This window comes from Centroberyx affinis, unplaced genomic scaffold (assembly GCF_046629955.1).
Source record: "Centroberyx affinis isolate AG114_WGS23_722 - 3 ecotype Tasmania unplaced genomic scaffold, CSIRO-AGI_Caff_v1 ptg004087l_1, whole genome shotgun sequence".
NCBI classification, from domain to species: Eukaryota; Metazoa; Chordata; class Actinopteri; order Beryciformes; family Berycidae; genus Centroberyx; species Centroberyx affinis.
The window spans coordinates 248,822-266,052 of record NW_027281872.1 but is presented as its reverse complement, the minus strand read 5'-3'; the positions used below and the strand labels follow the sequence as shown (position 1 = coordinate 266,052).

General features: G+C 43.7%; 1 protein-coding gene across 1 annotated transcript in view; it reads right to left on the bottom strand.

The window, feature by feature from the left end:
• Positions 1 to 17,231, bottom strand: part of map7b (microtubule-associated protein 7b) — a 30,895-nt gene that overhangs the window by 8,313 nt on the left and 5,351 nt on the right. Inside the window, exons 2-8 of the mRNA XM_071542385.1 lie at positions 6,911 to 7,036; positions 6,615 to 6,692; positions 5,720 to 5,883; positions 4,751 to 4,868; positions 3,415 to 3,525; positions 3,014 to 3,109; positions 1,477 to 1,596 (exon numbers count right to left, since the gene is read on the bottom strand). Coding sequence (XP_071398486.1) covers positions 1,477 to 1,596; positions 3,014 to 3,109; positions 3,415 to 3,525; positions 4,751 to 4,868; positions 5,720 to 5,883; positions 6,615 to 6,692; positions 6,911 to 7,036 — 813 coding nt within the window. The remainder of the gene's footprint in view (positions 1 to 1,476; positions 1,597 to 3,013; positions 3,110 to 3,414; positions 3,526 to 4,750; positions 4,869 to 5,719; positions 5,884 to 6,614; positions 6,693 to 6,910; positions 7,037 to 17,231) is intronic.

Below are 17,231 nucleotides of genomic sequence, written 5' to 3'. Positions count from 1 at the left end.
TCACTGAGGCATCGTACGCCAGAATGTATTATCAACTAATAGTCTATGCTTTTGAGAGAATGAGGATTTAGTTGGGCTATTTTGTCAGTTTAGGGATTAATGGACAATAGATGAAAAAAACAACAACCGTTAAACAACTTTCATTGTACTGCTGCCCATTTAAGAGGACAAGCTCAATGGAATATGTAATATCCTTGCACTTTGTACTATTACTCTTTGAGGCATCCACATAGAAAGCAACGCTTTGGCAATGGTGAAGTCATTCCCCGCTGTAAAAGGCCCCAGTGTTGGAAGCGTTCCTAGGTGTCAGACTCATTAGTCATCCCAGTCAGTCCAGACTACTGATAGTAGACACATCAGACCCAACACCAATCACCAGAAAGAGAAACTAAGCATGCAGCAAAACACATACATGCACAGAACTCTACCTTCACACACTGTGGCGGATGTTAGGATGTGTATGTGTGAGTGCAAAACACAGGAAAAGAGAGAGCGTTAGTGTGTCAGTGTGTGTGTGTGTGCGCGTGTCTGTGTTATTTATGTGTGTGAGAGAGTGAGTGAGCTGGCAAAAAGCAAGAGACAGAGGAAGACGAACTTCCCTTGAGCAGTGATAAGTGGAAGCAGGCCAGAGTTGCTGGCCAATAAAGAGATGCTGCAGAGTGGTGAAAGAAGTCTGGCACTCAGATCACAACAGTTCCACAAACACACAAATATCTGTGTAAAGAATTATCATTAATTGACTATTCTAAATGCATTTAATACATACTACATTATTCCTAAGGTCTCAGGCAGTCTCATCAATAATTATCTGTCTGGTTTCTGGCTTCCTGAGAAAACTTTTGTATGTTCACAGATATGGTGAACTGGTCTGTTCTAGACCTTAGCTTCTAGGATATATGAATCTTTGAGTAGTATACAGCTTTAAGCACAGGATAACACACTGAAACCAAAACACACGCAGACACACTGTAACCATCTAAAACTGCAATGTGGGAACTCACACTGTTGCTGTGGTAACAACAGGGGGAGGCAGGGCAGGATATCAATAGGGGAAACCTTCCTGAACAGCTCATTTGTTTAGACTGTTTAGACTTAGACTTTGTGTGTGTGTGTGTGTGTGTGTGTGTGTGTGTGTGTGTGTGTGTGTGTGTGTGTTCGGTGCCAGATACAGGCTGGTGAGGGAAGTTTCAGACGGTGTAATGCTTTAAGTCGGGCCAATCCTGATTAGCATCCAAAACTGTTCTGGTCTCAAGAGTCCAAAATACAAACGGCATAAATACGTCTAGCACTGTGAGCTGTGAATTCGAATGTGTGTGTATGTGTGTGTATGTGTGTGTATGTGTGTGTGTGTGTGTGTGTGTGTGCGTGCGCGCGTGCTAGAGTGTCCTGTGTGTTTTCCTCGGTCTGCTGACCATGAGAGCCAGGAGGGGCCTTCTTTGCAGGGTGTGATCGTGTGTGTGTGTGTGTGTGTGTTACCTGTTTGATCTCCGGACAGACTCATGGCACTGCGGCTGCGGGCCAGGTAGGAGTGTGTGGGCTGCTGCAGGCGGTTCACCATCGTGTTCTCCCACGGCGACAGTGGCAGACGGCGCAGGCCTGAACACACACACACACGTTAAAAGTGGGCAAAGCTTTAAGCCAAAGCCAAAGAAACCCGTCAAAGCAGATTTTGAAATGATGCATAATTACTGCATTCGTTACCCATTCCTTCCCTCACACTGTGCATCACAGCAGCGTAGGTGAGCGCTAAATTTAAATGGTAAGCATGCACAGGCTGCCATGTTACACCTGCATGCACCGGTCTGTTTAATGTGAGAGGGAGCAAACAGCCTGGAGTGACGTGCAAACCAGGAGCAAACACAGGGAGGAGCGCATTCAAATAAACAGTGCAAGAACAAAGGACAGAACCCCATCTGTATCTCAAGAAAATAGTTTGGTTGACATTTGTATCTCTTTGAATTACCTCAGCATTTCATCAATTAATTGGGCAATAATTAAAGAGGGGCTGAAAGCTTATATGCAAGTAAGTCAAAGTCTTATATATGGCCATGCAGAGTTCTTAGTACCTGGGTTGGAATATTTGCATATTGTTCATACTGTTAAAAGTAACTTATTGACCAGAGCTGGGCAGTGCAAGAATTTGTTGATCTTCATGATAGATTGATGATTTGCCACTTGACATTTTGGAAGAAAGACAATTCATCGATCAGGCATAATGTTCAGCATTGGTAGCTCTGGTTAAGAAGCAGGTTGGTTGCAGCTTTTAAGGGGAAAAAAGATACAACTGGGCTGGAAACTGTATAAAGGAAGAATCTGTACCTACCATACACTGTATTCAAGCAATACATGGTTTGGCAGTTTGTTTGTACAGTTTGTATGTGTGTTATGTCTATAATTATGTGTATGTCTGAGTGATAAAAATGTGGGTGCCTATCTTTCAGCCGGGATAAAAACAGCATACAGTGTTCCCACAAAAACAAAAAGATTATCCTGCGGTGGATTAGAGAAAGGGGTCACGCTAGAGAGAAAAAAAAAAACCTTGATCCCTCTGATGAAACACACACAAGTGCGCGCACACACACACACACACACATATACATCCATTGACTGACAAACACATAACGCTGGAATTGATAATCATATTGAAACTGTCACAACATTCCATAAAGTAGGATTTATGAGTAAAAATTTTGTCAGACAAAATGTTAACAGTGAAATGTGTTTTAAGGTGCAAAGCTTTGCTGCCATAATTTATAAGGCATGGAGATGGAGCAGGATTAGACAGCTGAATATGAATGAATGTAGTTGAGTTTTGAAATAAATGTTGCTACTGTTGCTAGCGGATCATACATTTCTTTTTTATTTCACTGGAACAGTATGACGGATAATCATAGTTTCCTTTTAAAACTCCTCAACAGTTTCCAGCCCATGATCTGTTCGGCTTGCAGCATGATGAGTTGCGTATAATGTAATCAATATAAGGGACCAAACTGCCAAGGTTTCCCAGAAACACCTGTGGGTCTGTGGTGGGCGGTCTTTCCCTGGTGTAGGCGGAGTTTGGACTGAGCTTTGCTAATGGCAGGGGAAGAGGCTGTTCTCATCCGTAAGGCTGTCAGCAACATACGAACATCGAAGAATACATAAAAGATATTATCATTTCACTTGTTCAATTAGCCCTTAAAATGGTACTTAAATGGGTGGTGCCATGTTTTTCCCCATCAAAGTCACTATATTCCCACTAAATCTCATTTATTAAATAAAAGAAAAAACAACAATGAGAGCTGCAGAGCCTGTCACAAGACTGTAGCGGACAACAGATACAAATGACATTAGGTGCAATGAAAGGCAGACCATCACCAGCGGATATCGCCACGAATAATCATGGTGTTTGGGTGCAATGTTCATTCTTGTTACCTCGGTCTGGCGAGTGTAAGAGCGTGGCAGAGGAGGAGGAGAGACGCTTGGTAATGATTGGGTCTGCATGTTTGGACAGATTCATCGTGGACACTGACCGCCTGTCAGCATCTACAAACAAACAAACAAGCAGCACAATATAAACGAATCAACGACACACAAGATGGAGGGCCGTACAGACAGAGAAAGGGAGGGGTAAGAGAGAGAGAGAGAAAGAGAGAGCTGGAGCCAGCGGTTTCTCTTTGAAGGGTTACTCTAGTCTATGAGTTTTGGTTCAGTGAGGTTAGATATGGAGAAACTAGCTAAAGGAGAAAAAAAAAGCTTAGAAACAGGAATTAGTACTAGATGGGTCCTATGTCATCTACCAATGAAGTTAAAATGGTTTGAGTGGAGGCTCCTAAGGTTCTTAATTCTACTAGTTTTGGGGAAATGAGTTCAAGTCACATACTGGATTGTTACGTGCAATTAAAAAAAATCACTACTCATGCCATTCACAGTGGCCTACATTTACACTATTGCCAGTGTGCTAAAATGGTGCCATACAGTTTCAGTGCTAAAGCCGGCGTTCTAACGCTAGCTGCCTAACTGACACAGTACTATAATATTCACATTGGGAGGTCATTCCGTATCTGCGGTAGTGACTGAAAGCACTCTGCATGTGCTCCAGCCCAGCAAGGTCGAGTGGATAGAGGAAAGCCGACTCGACAAAACCTGGACCAGGAGGGGAAAGGACACGAGAGAGAGAAAGAGTAGAGAGAGGTAGATCGAGAACAACGGAAAGAGAGAGTGAGAGAGAGAGTGTCAGAGAGAGAACAAGGGAGAGTTTGAGAATGAGCGTGAGAGACAGAGGGAGAGAGAGAGAGAGAGACAAAGAGGCAGAGTGGGGTGTGAGTCAGCATTAACAACAGAGGGCAGCGTGACTGAAAGTTCACACATCAACATGGCAGAATAACACAGACACACAGACACAGGCGGACATACAGTACATGTTTATCAAAGAGACACAATCCCAGACATCAGGGAGACAACGTATTAAAATCATACAATACACCTGAAAGCATCGACACTTTTCTCACTACAGCAACAGTATCTCAACAGCAGCAGTGAGAAAAACTGAAAAAAGCACTTGGGAGACTTGATGAATCAGCATAATGTAGGCCAAAGAGGAAAAGCAAAGTTGTGTGTCTCAACATACTGTTAACGACTGTGAGAGTGCGCAGTGCATGCATCTATAATGTATGCGTGCGCTGCATGTGTGCCGGTAATGCATGAGTGCACATTTGCAGGAGCAGGTGTCGTGTGTGTGTTTGTGTGTATGTGAGCGTGTGTGATGTACCGGCTGGTGTGCTGGGTGTGTTTGTGTGCAACGCTCCTCCCCAAGACCAGCGGTTGGGTTTCTGTCTGGTTCTCTGGCTCCTCTCCAGAGTTCGACGTATCACCGCCTCATGACGAGCCTGCAGTCACGATAACAGCATCAGCATCAACATCAAGTGTCTGTCCAGTATTGAGCAGTCGTATAATGTATCAGCACTAATTAACCAGGTTAATTCCTTCCGCACTAGTTGTGCTTGGCTAATAAAAGCGATTGTGATTCTCAAAACAGGCTTAAAATGAAAGCAAAACTGTCCAGAACACACAAAAATTTTGTGGTGACTATTTTGTCTCCCTTTTACTAAGCATTTCATTTAATTCAACTGAAGAAGCAAAATGGCACACGTGAAAGCAGCAGTCATAAACATAATATACCTAGATGTGTGATAGTATTCCCAACTGTAAATATACAGTATACTGTGGTACTACAGAGTTAATGCATATAAACTGAACAGGGCAAGGTGTCATTTAATGACATACTTATGTGATGGCAATGTGTAATAAAATACAAACTAAATAGTTATCAAAGCCTTGGTTATCTGCCTATAGGTATTCCAGCAATGTGTGTGTGTATCTGTGTGCGTGTGCAAATGGGCCATAATAGTGTAGATAGCAGCTGCCACTAGAGTTCAAACTCCACTGACTACAGGGAAGGAGCATAGAGCATGTAAATGGTTCACTAACCGTAGATATTTATTAGCCTGTTCATGAGGATATTATTAGTGGAAGATTCTGGAAGAGTAACTTGACAGTGCAGCCATTGCGTTGCATGAAATTAGGAGAAAATTGCATGTGTGCGTGTGTATCTCTTGGTGGGTGTGTGTGAGTAAGTGAAGAGTGAATACATCTTGATGCACATGGGTGTAGAAGGAGTGTGTGTTAACTTATAAATTCAAGTATGCCCACTCCCCGGACACACACGCCACACACACACCTTGTCCTCCTCCAGTTTCTGCCGTCGTTTCTCGTCCACGGCGGCTCGTCTCTTGTCCTCCTTCATCCTCTGGTCCTCCAGCCTTCTCCTCCTCTCCTCCAGGTGCTTCTCATAGTGCTGCCTGGCTCGCTCCTCACGCTCCTGCCACTGGGCCTCCCTGGCAGCTGAGGAGCACGCACACACACACATACACACAATAATGAATTAGTGTAGGTACTAAGGGAGATGTACAAAAGTAGATACAATATGCTCAGTGAAAGCACATGTGAATACACGCCTGTGCGTACAATGACACACACACTGAAAAAAAAAAAAAATCATACAAGTGTACATAGCTGCACACACACACACACATAGGCTTATAGCAGCAGTGTGATGGGTCAGCTGTAGGTCATGTGACTAGGCTTTAGCCCTCAACACAAAGCAAATCCCTCGGCTAGGGGTACGACCACAGCACAATGCCACACACACACACACACACCCACACACACACTTCTAATTCAGCAACAAAAACATACAAACACATGCATGCCAACACATTCTATGACCTCTCTGTTGCTGTATGCCACTCACACACACACTCATACAAAAACACGCTGTCAACACACCAGCCTCCCTAAACCCTGTCCCATGGCCCGACCCATTATGTAACCAGGGCGCCATGGCAACAGGGGTGTCTGTCTGGCTCGGGCCTGGACTTTATGTAACGGCTAGGGACACGGGCGCTTCACCACAGCTACCAGTCAGACTCAGTCACGATATACAGTGGAGAAGAGGGAGAGAGAGAGTGAGGGATACATCTCAAGTCTTCCAGATAATAACTCACACACTCTCTCCCTGTCCCTCTCTCTCTCTCTCTCACACACACGCACACACAAAGTTGCAGAATACACACCAGTCTGCTTCTCGCGCTCCTCTCGGCGCTCGCGGGCCAATCGCTGTCTCTCATCAATCTTGTTGTAGAGCAACGAGTCTGCAGCACAAACACAACAGTAACATACATCTCACTGTATTTGCAAAGAAACTTTTAATGCTGACAAATGACAGATGTGCTTTAGTTTATTAATTGCACTTGCTATGGTTTTCAGAAACCAAGGCAAAGAGCAAAAACAGCTTGTCAGTGATTAAGAAAAATGACAAACTTCTGTTTTGGACCAAAAGTGAAGTTATCACTGCACCAGCATGTCGTACCTGTTTTGGTGGCAGCATTGTTGCTGGGGCTGTTGCTGGTGGTGGTGTAGGTAGGGGTGGGGGTCAGGGTCGGGGTCAGGGTGGGGGTGTACGTCTGTCCGGAACCCGCGGAGCTGGGACGGGTGGCTGGAAAGAGAAAGACAGGAGACAAGCGTCAATAGCATGACACTCTGGGAGAAAGACAGAGGAGGAGGGCAAGAGAAAGACAGACAGAGAAGGATACCCTTTTCACACACTTGACCTGGGAATATTATATGCAGACAACAACACATATACAGACATCGGCACAGAGAGACAGAGTGTGTCCATTAGGAAGATCCATCACTGAGGAGTTTCCAGGAAGACGCCTCATGCTAAAATCAGAATAATCATCCCCGGCTGTAAAACAGGTTTTATTGCCAAGTAAAATCACTCTCAGGAAGCTCGTCCATCAGCAGCACTGCCATGGGTCCGATCCTTTAAGAAGAAGTACCATGTTTGTCCGTAAGGGACTGCCTCATAAATCTAAATGAAAAAGGATGTGCCAAACCAAGTGCATACGCGCACAAATACAATTCACCACACAAACATGCACACAGTCTCCGGTCTTGATTGCTTCATAAATCCACCTCTAGTGATACACTGGCAGGCCTGCTGGAGGGGCTACAGTATATCTCACAACACTGAATCTACACAGCTACATAAACACAAGCCAGCACCTTTACCAGCACAGCACTGTAACACTGAGTAACACAAAGCACATCAATGAGACAGAATATCATAGGGAAAGAGAATGGTGTACTGTGGCAAAGTACTTATGTACACCAATATATAACTAATATATTCTACATAGTTTACACCTCTGATTACTGCTTTACTTACTATATCCCATGCAGGATGTAATATAATTCCCAATATAACTAAGAATTCCTAAAAATTCCTTCCAAAACTATTCTCCTCTTCTGTGAAAGAGTCTGACAGTCGATCCAACAGAACTTCATCAGATATTCTGTTCTTCCTAGCAACTCCTTTTTTAATTTGTACAAATACTGTAACTGCTGAGTCAAGAGCAGCACTTGCTGAATAGCTTATGCAAATCAGGCCTTGTTGCCAGTGAGCTGCCAGTGTCATCTCACCTCTGGCTGGGGGAAAATACCTCTTTTTGTGTTAACAGTCATCCAAGTAGTCTTTCCTCCAGGGTGAGTGTCAGCGTCCTCATCAAGTGACTCATACTACAGGTCATTAGGGTAAGATCGGATACATGGCAACATATGGTCTAAACACAGACAGAATGATTCTGTGCGTGTTGTTGCTTATAAAACCAAGGGAGAGTGAGAAAGAAAGTAAGCAAGTGAAAGAGACAAGGTATAAGAGTGAAAAAGATGGGTTTGGGGAGGTATGAGAGGGAGGTATGAGAGGGAGAAATATGGAGAAAACATATTCAACATTTAGGGCTATTGCAATGCAGTCTTACAGCCAGCAAAATGGGGCATAGGGATATTTTGCAGGCTATGTTCTCTATATTCTCATATGATCTGTCCCAGTGCATTGCAGTGTTTCCCAGCAGCTCAGAACTAGCCTATTGATTAATGTCACTCTATCAGGCCCAGAGTGACTCAGCACTTTCAGGACGGCCTCCTCCACAGGACATGGAGCTTAACACTGGGTCTAACTCTATAATGCACAAACACATAAGTCTGTCCTAAATGTGCAAAAATAAAAGGGGGGCAAACAAAAACAGAATTTGCTGTAAGGGCTATAAATTTGCTGTCAATACAGTATGATATTAACATTTAATCAACAAAGTAGACTTGTATATACAGGCATGCACCAACACACACATATCCAAAAGTGCACACTATATGCAGAGGTGAGCATGCAAGCCTCCACACACTCCTCCTTTGTGTGCAAGTGTGAGGTAGAGCCAGAGAGAGGCAGGTCTCCACAGAGATCAATCTGTCCCAGAAACCTGCAGACCAAAATAAATCAGTCCCCCTGACCCAGATTGGACCTACAGACAGACTCAACCATTACCAGGAACGGGTGGACTCTACCTGAAAGAGCATTTGCCACATCTCCCATTATACAATTCTGTTTCTCACTCCGTTCTATAAAATTTCTGTATCTCTTCACTTGTCATGTTAGCTCAGTGGGTCAGTTTATGGTGCCAGTGGAAGAGGGGAGCAAAGTACAGGTTACATTCTCAGTGTTATGAATTGACTTTCCCATGCTAGTGGTTGTCAATTGGTCCACCATGAGGAATGAGCTCAAGTGCACTTTTATATTGAATTTAAATATAAAGAAAATAATGTCAAACTTGCTGCATGTAACAATCAAAACTTCAATTGCATCGTCCTAATCTTACACTTATTTCCTCAAATTTAAGTTATGATGGTGCCCACAACTATGTTTCGGATGTCTTTTTGTATCATCAGATATTTACAATCAGTTAATTTGGTGTACTGTGACCAGGCACAGAAAGGATTGAGAACCACTGCACTATACCATGAGCCATGCATGTTATATGAATCTAGCCACACCAGCATTCCTGTCGATGTATTCACAAACATTTTGCCTCTGATGATGCAATGTTGCAAGTGACCCCATACCTCCTCGTACTTTGAAACTTCAATCCTTCACCTGAAACACCAACATCTTCACTCAACTGTCCTCCTTGGCAATGAAGGCAATGGAGTTGTTTGAGTATAGCTGTTTCAATCACCAAGAAACATCTGTTGCCAGATTTAAATAGACATTTAAACAGATTCTTGACAATGTGGCTTGTAGGAAATGTCCGTCTAGCCTAACTGAAAAACTGTCTATGTAGTCTCCACCCTGACACATAGGAATATTTTAACTCCCATTAAGACAATGCTAGACAAAAGCATGAGGTCATACCCGCAAAAGTATTGTATGTCACAGTCTATAGGAAGTCTATGGAGCTGTGTACACTAGCATTAACAAGCCTACATTGCCTCAGGTGCCTGGTTACGTAATGGCTATTGTAATAACAGGGAAGGCCGGGCCGGGCCGGGCCGGGCCAGGTTACACTAATGTCTAGTCAATGTATTCCTCCCTCTACACCCATTCTCCTCAAATAAAAGACTAGCTAATTAAGAGTGGGGCTTGTATCTCTTTTTAATGTGCTGCAACCAAATATTACATTGGTAATTTGTGCATGTTGTTGGAAGTTGATTCTGAAGTAACAGGTTTAGGTTAAGACACTGCACTATATCAATGTAAATGAGATGAAGCAAAGATTACTCTGTGTGTGTGTGTTTAATGTAACCAATGAGTCCAGGGTAGTGGCTCTTTAAAGAGTGCCTTCCACAAGAGCTCATATGACTATAAATTTGCATTAAAAAGACACATACTCACCCGCACTCACTCTCACTCTCTCTCTTTCTCTCTCTCTCACTCTCTCTCTCTCACACACACACAGAGTACAGAGCCCTTTCCATGAGTGCAAAGTCAACTTCTAGTGGGTGATGTAGTGGAGCTTCTGACATGCTGAGTGGGCCACGACAATAAGCCAGTGGTGACAGGCCAAGGGCAGAAAGACTTGGCTTTTCCGCACTTTGACAGCTCAAACTGAGACGCCGCAGTGAAAAGAGCTGGGAATGCTCTGAACCGTGCAAATAAGAAACAATCCACTTTCCTTAAAAAAGTGTGGCACAGAAAGACAAGGATGCAAGAGAGGGAGAGAGACAAGTGGAGAAAGACAGAGGGGGTGAAAAAACTATTTGTTACATATAATGAATAATAAATAGCTGATGTAGAACACTATTAAGCTTAGAAATATTGGAGGTTTTCTAGAGACCAAAGTAGTGGAGTGAATAGTAAAGAACAGTTACAAGTATCTAGCAATGTCAGTAAATTATGACTGATTAACTAATCCATGTATGTCTATGTAATCCATAGACTCCCACAAATCTATTACTTTTGAAACATCACTGAATAGAATAATATCCAGCACAGGAAAATATATGATGAAACTAAAATGATGAAAATAGGGTTGCAGAACCAAATAGCATTAAGATACATCAAAGAAAAATAGAATATAAATAAGAATATAGTAAAAGGAGGTTATATACAGTAGACGCAATGAACTGTTTTAACATTAGAAGAATGTATGAATAAAAATATTTGAAAAAGAATGGATTACAGCATTATGAGGTGTGCAAAATAACAGCAGTGAAACTTACTGAGACAATGAAAAAATGAAAGCAGAATGAAATAAAGTGGAAACATAAAAAATATCTATGTGTAATATATAACAAATTAGAGGAATATGAGAATATGAAGGAAAACAGAGCATCACATAGCCTACAGGATGTGCAAATATGTGCAACATATTCACATCAACAAGTCTACAAAAATCCATAAATATGTACAGAAAGTACATCTATGCGTGAAGATATCGCTTGTAAGACTATTCATTTAATTTACAGATGCAGATAACAGGAATGATTAGCCGATTTGGATGTGTGCACAGCTAGCTGCCCCTTATATAAAAAACTCTACATGTGATATACTGTATATCTATACATGTGATTTGGCACACATTTCCAGGACAGTTGATGGATGTGTGGTCAATTGATGCTATGTCAGAGGTGTGTGTGTGTGTGTGTGTGTGTGTATGTGTGATGCAGCACTATCTAAAGCCCTGTGAGTGACACATGGCTATTTCTGACAAACTGGGTTAAGGAGGGTTTAGCACCACATCCTCCGTCATCATCATTTATGGACATACTGAGATGGCACAATGTGCAAAACACAAACACACACACACATAAAGACATAAACAAAAGCACGCAGATACGCATAACACGCGCACACATACAGACACACAAAAAAGACAAGAGAATATAGACCTAAAATCCAGCTGTCTGCATCTCTCAGATGTTAGCTGCACCAAGTCAACAGTCAATGTTCAGATTTAAATTTTCATAATCTCTCAGAATCATGCCTTGAAATGACGTCTCTTCAGTAACCCTGCAGCAGCTCTACTGTTGCTCTGCATGGGCCGCTAGTTTCCCAGCTTGACCCAAGAAAACAAGGCATGATGCAACAGGAGGGTCACTCTGCCTGAACTTAAAAGACATCAGTGCAGATCCTGGGCTCCATTTTGGCTCTGCATAGCCCAGTGGCCCAGTCAGAGTTTACCAATTCAATAAAATGCAGTGACACTGGGGTCACCCTGCACACACAGAGAAGGGTCAAAGGTCATCCTGTGGCTGGGAGCAGCAGATGAGGCTGTATGCAGATCAGGGCTCTAGTTGGGCTAAGCTAGCGTTGCCCTCCAACAGGACCGTCTCGAGGAAATAGAGCTTACACAGAGAGGAGGAGATTGTGAAAAGTGACCAGAGAGATGTACACTTTGGAGACCCTGGATTTAAACTGGGACTGATCTAGGAGCTGTCATTAATAAAAAGCTGTAGCAGCTCCCATCCATATGATGCCTAAACCCTGAATGTAACAGGTCACACACATGCAGCATTTTGGAGGGAATTCTGGAAAAAAAACCTTTACTGCTAATTTAGCTACAAGAGTTAATCAGTAGTTTCTTAGTTTGTGTGCTAACGCTATAGTTATGCAGTGGGGAAAAGGGACCTATGGCTCTATGTATTCAAAGTTCACCTCTGCCCTTTGACCTTTCAGGTCAGGATTCAGCTCCCACACTTGGGAAAAAAAAGGGTCACTAACCTAACTTAGATTTCTCCACATCATCTCTTTCTCCCTCAGCTCCTCCCTCCCTACGTCAGGAACCTGGAGGGGTTTTAAAAATCGCTTCACCGCTTCCCCCTCAAACCAGCAAACCTCCAAAGGGGGCTTAGACCACTACAACCCCCCACCATCTGCCACACACACACACACACTTGAGCTCCAACCTCCCAATCCCCAAAACTCTCAGCTGAAAGAATATGAGAGACCAAGCCATCTTTAACTCTTTAGTAAGTCTCTTTACATTTGTACTTTAAACTCTAGACTCCCGCACATCTGCCATTCAGAGAGGAATTCAACAGCACAAAGGTCCAACAGTATTGTGGCATTGCTAAGACTCCTAATGAGGGAGGAAAACTTTTTTGTTTTAACAAAGTGGCTGGTAGAGTAGACAAACTTCCCATCTACAGCCCATCACTAAACTTAGGCTGGTGGCTAGTGTTAACTTCCCATCCTATTAAATAGTGTTGGCTTAGTGATGAAATATACAGGCGTTCCAAGGTCGAAGTGGAAGTCTTTACCTGGATTTTGGTTCATGATTCCGATCCCAAGATGGGACCTGTTGACCCTCTGGCTAGCGTCCCACTCCGTCTAGTCAGATCGGAGGGTTGGGATCAACGTTCCTACTTCCTGAAAACATCCCGCACACAAGATAATCCCAAATCCCAAATCCATGGTGCGATGGGGGGAAAACGGAGGAAAACGCAAAAAGAAGAAATCCCAAACCACTGAAAAAGGGACCACCCAATACTCAACTGTTTCCAGAGTAAAAGGGAAAGCAGGAAGGGAGAAAGGGAGGTCAGCTTTGGTTGGTGTCACTGTTGTTGCTGAGAACTGTGTGTGAGAGCCAGGCTGTGGCGACTCTCCAACCCCCCTCCTCTTCTCTGCATGTGTGTGTGTGTGTGTGTGTGTGTATGTAAGAGAGACAGAGTGAGACAGAGGGAGAGTGTGACTGTTTAATCTGCCCCTCCCTCCCCTATTGCTGGTGTGTGCATGTGTGTGTGTGTGTGTGTGTGCTCGCGCCCCACCCCCAATCTATCTGCATTCATCGGCAGTCAGATTAAATGGTCAGAGTTAGCGATTAGTGCGGTGCTGTCCTAGCCAGTGGGTAGCAGGCTAGCAGGGTGTGTGCCTCCTGCCTCCCCTGCAGCCTGAGAGGATTAGCCACCGCTAATGCTAAGCTAAACGCTAAGCTCCAGCCGGTGGAGGCAAGGGGCCAGGGGCGGGGGCCTCTAGCCCCAGGGCAGACACTCTGGCCTGGATGACAGGTGCCTGAGGTCTGGGTGCTACTAAGTACACCAAACTGCATTTACTTAACACTGCAGGTAGAAGGTTCAGCTTAGATGATGGCTGAATGACTGTTACTCTTTCATTTATCACTCACATTGTCAAATAAAACAGTTCTGATATTTCTTCTGCTATGTTTCTGGGATGTGGCACAAAGTTCTCATGTTCATTCCTGTCATCCTCTGTAATCCCTCTACATTCCTCTAGAGGAGTTAGTCACCAACTTCATACTAATTTTAAGTTTGATCCAACTATCTATTTTAGATATTCATCAACCTAAAAAACTATCTATTTATCATATAGAGATGAGAAGGAATTGTGAACAGAGTTGAGGGATCAGGATGGCTAGTACACTAAAATGCACTCCTAAACTAAGTGATGTTTTCCTCCTTTCTCTGTGTTTCATAGCTTTATGTTAATTGGTAGGTTGTGCTTGGCAGTACACCAAAATGAATGTTTAAAGGAACAATACACCCCAAAACGGCATTTTGGGGTGAACTATGCCTTTAACTAAGTGAGTGAGCCTAATAAAGTAAAGGGTAGTGTAACTCAGTGTTTTAAGTTTGAATCATAAGACAAAATATTAAAGAGCGCGAGTCAGTGCTATACAAAGGTCTGTTGACTAGTATCTTCCCTGCATAATGGAAGTCCTTTCTTCATTTCTCTCGTTCTGTCTATTCCTCTCTATTATTTATGGCTTAAGTGCGCTACACATGAATGCTTGTCCTCTTGAGGAAACTGTAAAGACCTTAGCATGAGAATGGTAATCATCGACAAGATTAAGAGAAAAGAATATTCAATACACCATAAATCATCAGATCAAATTATTTTAAACTCTTAAGTATAAAGCTGTTGCGGACACAAATCATGATGTCAGCCAGATGGAATCAGGTTGCCTCATTAATTATTGTGATAATGATTTGAGCTTAGAGTAACATGGCGAAAATTTACAAAAACGTATTTTCAATCCTCCCTCCGCCTCCCCAAGTCAAAGATCAAACCCAATCAAGGTCTTTGTTACACAAATTAAATTGTCTCATATCACTATCAACAAGAGCGAGGAGACTGAAAAGAAAGAGGAGAAAGAGGGGTGAAGGAGGGGGACATCAGGAAACACAGAGGAAAGAATCAAACTACTACTAAGGACCAAAAAAAACTGTGCTAACTGGGAGAAAGAAACTCTTACTGTATCATGGTAAAACCACTCCAAACCTACTGTATGTAAGCATTGATGGACTGGTCAGCTGAAATGACATACCTGCCTTATATCAAGTTTTCTGAATTCCAATCATGCAGATGTGCTCCCCATTTACAATGAACCTAAAAAGCTTGATTCACTCTCACAATACTTGTTGACCCACATTTGGCCAAACCGCAAGGCCAATGAGTTTGAGATTCACTCTGTACTGCATAGTTAATACTACACCACCCATAACACCCAGCTCCTTCCACTCCCTATAGTTCACTACTAAGGCTTTAGACCTTAATCCCAAGTCAGACAGACAGAACAGGACACTGGCATCAACTGGACTGGACTGTGGGCCAAAAGACAACACAACACGACCGGCCCTCATTAATATTGAGTTGGGAAGGAATTACTTTTGAAACACTAAACATTTGCTTTAATGTTTTGCAAAAAACTACAAATAGTAAAATAAGCAACCAAATTATCTAAAAAGGCTTTCAGATTTTTCAGTTTTGAAAGCAACCCCAAATGGCAAGTAAAAGTAAATGTTAAAGTTATTGTGCACATTTACACCTGCTGTGATTGCAGTCAACACATGCTGTCTTGCTGAGTGACAGCTGTGCTTGCCCATGCATTACACCCACACAGACATTTGTGAAGTGGACTGCACCTTCACTCTCATCTTCTGCCCTTGTGTTGACCCAATCTTGCCTTGTCAGCTGGTTTCTGACACACACACACACACGCACACACACATAAACACACACCATGCTTTCTCGTCGGACCTGTCAGTCAGCTGTCTCTGGAGGGCTGAGTTTGATAGATCAACAGGGCTTTTCCTCCACAACTGCCTAATATGTATATATATATATATATATATATATATATATATACATACACACACACACACACACACACACACACACACACACACACACACACACAGCAGCCTCCTCTAAACCTCACTGGCAGAGCATGCCAGTGGAACACAATTACTTCTTCACTATCCCAGGTCCTGGCACGCAGTCATTCACTATCACTGCCTTTGGGCGGAGAAAGCGCTTCTACACACACAAACACACTTTCATGCTCCGCCATTTCAGATACTTGAGTATTTTTCACATTTTCATTGTCTATTGCTGTAACTCTCTAGAGGCTGTTAAACATTTCTCTGGCCCAGTGGCCCTTCTCTGTCCCAGATACTGATGCCCCACACACTCTCCCTCTCCCTCCCCTCTCACACACACACACACACACACAGTTAAGAGTTTAAACCTAGTTTGAACAAGCTCAAATGCTAGAAAGTACCTACCGAAGCATGCAAATCCATCGTGCCCTCCACCCCACACCCATCACTCCCATCACTCATCCTCTGTCTTCTCCCTCCATACCTCTTTTCTTCCTCCTGCATGCCTCTCTCCGTCTCTGTCCCTCCTCTTCCTCTGTGATGGTGAAGAGGGCAGGGATGGCTGAACGGCTGCCTCCCTTCCTCAGGCTCCCCTTGCCCAGTGGGCACCCACCGCCTCCTCCTCCTCTTCCTCCTCTTCCTCGTCCTTTAGCGTCTGGCATAGCCTGCCCTTTGCTAACCCTCTAGCCCCTGGCTAACTCACCCACCCCTGCCCATCCCACCCTGCGGCGGTGGGTGGGAGGGGGCAGGTCAGTGGAGGACGCCAGAGGAGGACAGCGGTGTATGGGGTCACCCCTAAGCCTTCTTCTCAATGGAGACCTGGATGGCTAACAGCTAATGCTAACAGCTAATACACTTCTGTGGCTGCACGCTGCTCTGCTGTCTGAGAGACAGGAGGGAGAGAGAGAGAGAGAGAGAGAGAGAGAGAGAGAGAGCGAAGAGGGCAGGAGAGATAGAAGGCAAAGAAAAGGGAAACAGAGTGGAGGATGGAGGGGGGAGAGAGAGCGAGAGAGGCAAAGGAGAGTAGAGTATGAAACTAATGGGATGGGAAGAATGCAGAGAGATGGCGAAGGAGAGAGCGAGAGAGACAAAAAGCGCAGCTCACTGTGCCATGTCCATACAGCCTGCGACAGCAGTGCCAGGAGAGAGAGAGAGAGAGAGAGAGAGAGAGAGAGAGAGAGAGAAAATCGGAGAGAGAGAGAGAGTCTCTGAGGATGAGCTCTTGTAGTCTGGCTTAG